General features: G+C 39.0%; 1 gene segment (V, D, J or C); it reads right to left on the bottom strand.

Annotated features, from left to right (window-relative positions):
- Positions 1-412: 412 nt before the first annotated feature.
- Positions 413-1,958, bottom strand: LOC138608620 (Ig kappa-b4 chain C region-like; the record flags this gene model as incomplete). The annotated part of the segment is given in 2 exon segments: positions 413-738; positions 1,919-1,958. Coding segments are annotated over 2 exon segments (366 nt in total), but the record flags the coding sequence as incomplete, so codon positions are not given.
- Between the last annotated feature and the right edge of the window lie 523 nt (positions 1,959-2,481).

Genomic DNA, 2,481 nt, shown 5'->3' on the forward strand with positions numbered 1-2,481 from the left:
TTTTTGGTGCAGTTTTTTTGCACAAAAACGTAACCATCCACAATAAGTGAAAGGTGTACATAGTGTATATATTTATGATTATTTTTATATTATTGTATTTTATTGTCTTTTTGTCTTGCCTCTTTTATCCATCACTTGTTTTACCCTGTCCTTTACTTTGAGCTGATCAATAAAGTGTATCTTATCTAATCTTATCTTTAATGATACAGTCTGTATCAAAGAAAGAAAGTCTCAGGACAATTCACTGTTAGAATATACATGATCAAATCTTTATTGTTTGAAATGGTGAAACCATTAACACAAGCAGAAACACGTTCATGTTGAAACAGAGAGAAAAAGAGTTTAAGAGACAGGGGGTCGGACTGAGAGCAGGAGCAGAGGAAAACCAGGAGCAGAGTCCCAGTGAGTCAGATCAGTACTGGGAACACTGGTCTCTCCTCAGAGTCTCTGAGAGAGGAGTCTGGGAGCCCTGGGAGGCCTCACAGGTCACAGAGCCCACCTTCCTCCACTGGTCTGCAGTGAGCCTCAGGGTGCTGCTCCAGCTGTAGCGGCCGTCCTTCTCCAGCACCCCGGGGCTCCTGCTCTGCGCCCCGCTGCTGCTGCTGCCGCCGTCCACCTTCCAGGCCAGACTCCAGTCTGAGGGGAAGCCCTTGTTGGCCAGGCACATGAGCGTGGCCTTCCCCTGCTGCAGCTCCTCACTGGAGGGGGGCAGCACCGTCAGGGTGGGACGGACATCACCTAGGAGACACCAATCAGGTTAGAGGACAGGGAGCACACAGCTGTCAATCAAACAGCAGACACTTGGACACCTTTACTGTGTGAGAGTTGATTTTGTGCATTAAGGAGTTTCTGTCAGATGTTTTTTCTGCTCCATCAGTCACTCACTCACACATTGTTTCACTTCCCTTTAAGAAGCCTCTCATGCACATCAGCACAGAGACAATCATCACACAGAATGACCTGAAATACACAGAACTAAGCTTGAATTGAAATATGAAATTTGGCCTGATTTTAAAACTTCTTCTGCATAATTATAACAAGCGTTAACAAACAGTATTATAAACTTTTGAGTCAAAACAGAAGCAAAGTGAAAATATGAAGTAACAATCAAATGACCATCCTAATCAAACAGGTCAATAGATTTTCAAAATGTCAAACAGTTTTTGAAAATATCTGAGATAGTGTTCATTTTTAAATGGAATGATTTATCTTTACATCGTTCATTTGACTTCAATCAATGACACTTAATTCATGTCCAAACGGTTATCATTGATTTGTAAAATGAAATGTAATATTGACAAAACATTTGAAAAACAGGTTTTATATTTTCTGCACTTCAAGCTTCAAGTTGAACTTTCAGTCTGACACTAATTTGTAAAGAACTGTTTAGTGAACTGTCCTGAGTGAACCTCCATGGTAAAGGAGGACAAATAAAAACATTCATAGTTAAAGTGTCACATTTAAAAAAGAAATATTTTCTGCATCAAACATGAACAAACTGAATTGAAACATTACTTTACACATTAGATTTAGTATTTGTGCAGAAACTTACTTCCAAACTCCAGTCTGGTTCCTCCACCAAAAGTCCACCACAGTGATACAAACTCATTGAGCCGCCGTACAAAAACCTCTCACTGTAGAGAGACACGGCTCTCTGACTTTGACACACTGAACTAAACTTTCAAACTACCAAGATGCAATTTTACAATGAAAGTGAGAAACTATAATTAACCCAGCTTTATATTTTCTATTACAATGATTTTTTGTATTTCTATTGCTGGGCTGAATTTTGTCTATATCCCTGTAAAAACATTCAATTAAAAAGTGAAAGGAAACTTTTGTCCTACAGTTTGAATAGAAAGAAACAATAAAGAAAAGAAGCTCCTGAAATCATTTCAAGTGTAAATATTTGACTTACTTCCAAACTCCAGTCTGGTTCCTCCACCGAACGTGTACCACAGTGATACAAACTCATTGAGCCGCCGTACAAAAACCTCTCACTGTAGAGAGACACGGCTCTCTGACTTTGACACAAACAAACTCACCAAAATGAGTCTCTGTGTGCAACATTTTTACACATTCAATCAAAACTGACAATAATACAATGCTACAAAGTTTAAGACAGCATGTTTTTATTGATCATGTTTTAATGTTGGAACTATTTTGTTTCTGTAGTGTTTAATTTGTTAGAACCAAAGACATTTTTTCTCCATCAATTTGTCCAGAAACATGAACCTAAAATCAGATTGGATTGGTGTTAAAAGATGTTTAATCAATAGTCAGATTCATTGATTGATCCATTATTAAACAGCATCATCAGGGTAATTAAAGTCCCTGTTGGAGTCGGTCAGAGCATTTCCATAGAGAGCCACTTTGCATCAGCAGCACCATGCTCCAGTGCTCTGGGAGAGTTTATAGTCCTGACAGTTGAACACTGGATGACTGACAGCTGTCCTTCATGACAACAGAAGCCACAGAAAT

The sequence above is a fragment of the Semicossyphus pulcher genome, unplaced genomic scaffold (assembly GCF_022749685.1).
Source record: "Semicossyphus pulcher isolate SPU_LCO1_2020_fin unplaced genomic scaffold, fSemPul1.0.p SCAF_5, whole genome shotgun sequence".
Classification (NCBI taxonomy): Eukaryota; Metazoa; Chordata; class Actinopteri; order Labriformes; family Labridae; genus Semicossyphus; species Semicossyphus pulcher.